The 1,981-nt window shown below is 62.7% G+C and overlaps 1 protein-coding gene across 1 annotated transcript; it reads left to right on the top strand.

Annotated features, from left to right (window-relative positions):
• Positions 1-235: 235 nt before the first annotated feature.
• Positions 236-909, top strand: LOC101519777 (cytochrome c oxidase subunit 6A2, mitochondrial). Its single transcript, XM_058680905.1, has 3 exons — positions 236-396; positions 522-658; positions 765-909. The coding sequence occupies exons 1-3, from the start codon at positions 324-326 to the stop codon at positions 846-848; spliced, it is 294 nt and encodes a 97-aa protein (XP_058536888.1). The 5' UTR covers positions 236-323; the 3' UTR covers positions 849-909.
• Positions 910-1,981: the final 1,072 nt, after the last annotated feature.

Below are 1,981 nucleotides of genomic sequence, written 5' to 3'. Positions count from 1 at the left end.
CCTTTCCCATTCAAAACTTGAATAAGTAAGCAAAAGGACATGATGAATTATGCAAACATTCAGTAAAGGCTACCAGAGTCAGCCCACTAGACTAGGGTACAGAGGAAAGCAGCTCCCTGCAGCTGTGGAGTTGGCACCTGCCCCCTGCCATAGCTCGAAGGCTCCGCCCAGCAGCTGTCCCAAGAGGCCTCAGGCCAGTGGGGCTCCTTCTAAATATAGATGCCCATGCGCCAGGCTGGGCAGGGATTGGTCCCAGAGGAGGGAAGGTGACCCAGGCCTTGGTGAAGTCCACAGCGGAACAGTGCCCTCAGCTCCTCAGCACCATGGCTCTGCCGCTGAGGACCCTGAGCCGGGGCTTGGCCAGCGCAGCCAAGGGCGAGCACGGAGGGGCTGGAGGTGAGTGGGGACCCCTGCTTGATGCTGGGCCTTCCCAGCCCCTGGGTGCGGGGCCACCCTTCCCTGTGGCCCAGCGTCCTGTGCCTGCCCTGCTCACAGCCCTGGCCCTGCCCTCCCGCCCGCAGCCGGCACCTGGCGCCTGCTGACCTTCGTGCTGGCGCTGCCCAGCGTGGCCCTGTGCACCCTCAACTGTTGGCTCCACGCGGGCCACCACGAGCGCCCCGAGTTCATCCCCTACCACCACCTGCGCATCCGCACCAAGGTAGGAGACCCAGGCCCTGGCGCCAGGCCTGGCGGCGGGGAGGGTGCGGTGCGCGCGGGGTCGCTCTCAGGCAGCACTGACCTCCTCCTGTCCCCTCTCTCTGCAGCCCTACTCCTGGGGGGACGGCAACCACACGCTCTTCCACAACCCCCGCTGCAACCCGCTGCCCACGGGCTATGAGCATCCCTGAAGCCTGCGGTGGCCCAGATCAATAAAGGCAGAAGCTCCAAGTGCGCCTGTGTGGGGTAGAGCTGGTGTGTGGGCTGGAGAGCTGCGGTGGGGCAGGAGAAAGGGAAGTACAGTGTGGTCAGGGCCACGTGCTGGTCCCGCGCCCGCGCCCACGCCCGCGGTGGGGCCAAGAGGCCCATGTGCTGCTCTCAAGTGCCTGGGAACCTGAGTGACAGCCTCTGGGAACCTGCCTCTGCAGAGCACCCCCATCCCACCCAGCGGCTCTGCAGCCTAGGCCTGAGGCCTCGGGTCCTACTCCCTGTGCTGGATGGTTCTAGTCACTCTCTCTGCCCCTCTGGCAGGAGTCCCTGTTAGTCTGGGAAGTCAGCTCTTGCTGGGAGCCTGGCTGCTGGCTTTGGGGAGCCCATCGAAGGGCAACATTGGAGCCAATGGGCTGTGCACCTTCTGGGCCACCTCCTGGGACACACTGCCCCCAACAGTCATGGACAATGCCCTCCACCTACTCACTCACACCCGTGCACAGGTGTACCCGGAGACACACACACAGTCGCACCCACACGCTGAAGCCCTCCCCACACACGTGCACACTCCTGCATGCACACTTCCTTCACACACTCCCTTCAGACAAAGGTGACCTCTGACCCCAGGCGCTAGAAAGTGAGAATTTTTCAACACTCACAAGTAGGCTTCCTCAATTTTTCCCACCACAGCATGCAGTCCTTGGTTTGGGGCTTTTCCAAGGCAAGTGTGTCACACATGTCCTCATCCCGTGTGTCCACATTCACACGTGGGCCGTCGATGCGCGCAACATGCCACCGAGTGGACATGGCCGGTCATTGGTGAGCTGAAGCAATGGCCAGTGTGCAAGCTTCCCCTGTTGGGGGCATGGCTCAGCACCCAGGAGGTGGCTGCAAAGGGGGCTGCAAGGAGGTGGCTTCACAGCAGAAGGCAGGTGCCCTCAGGGAATGGGTGTCACGTAGGATGATGCCCAGGAGACAACTGAGGTGTCAGACTTGTGTGGGAAAGCAGGGGGGCAGATGGGGCGGAGGAATCTCACCATCAGGGGGCTCCTGGATGTCTGGGTCTGGTGGTCCGAGGTCCTGGGAGGCTCCATCTCTGACACACAGGGGAGAC

This window comes from Ochotona princeps, chromosome 24, assembly GCF_030435755.1.
Source record: "Ochotona princeps isolate mOchPri1 chromosome 24, mOchPri1.hap1, whole genome shotgun sequence".
In the NCBI taxonomy this organism is placed as follows: domain Eukaryota; kingdom Metazoa; phylum Chordata; class Mammalia; order Lagomorpha; family Ochotonidae; genus Ochotona; species Ochotona princeps.
This window is presented reverse-complemented; position numbering and strand designations above follow the sequence as displayed.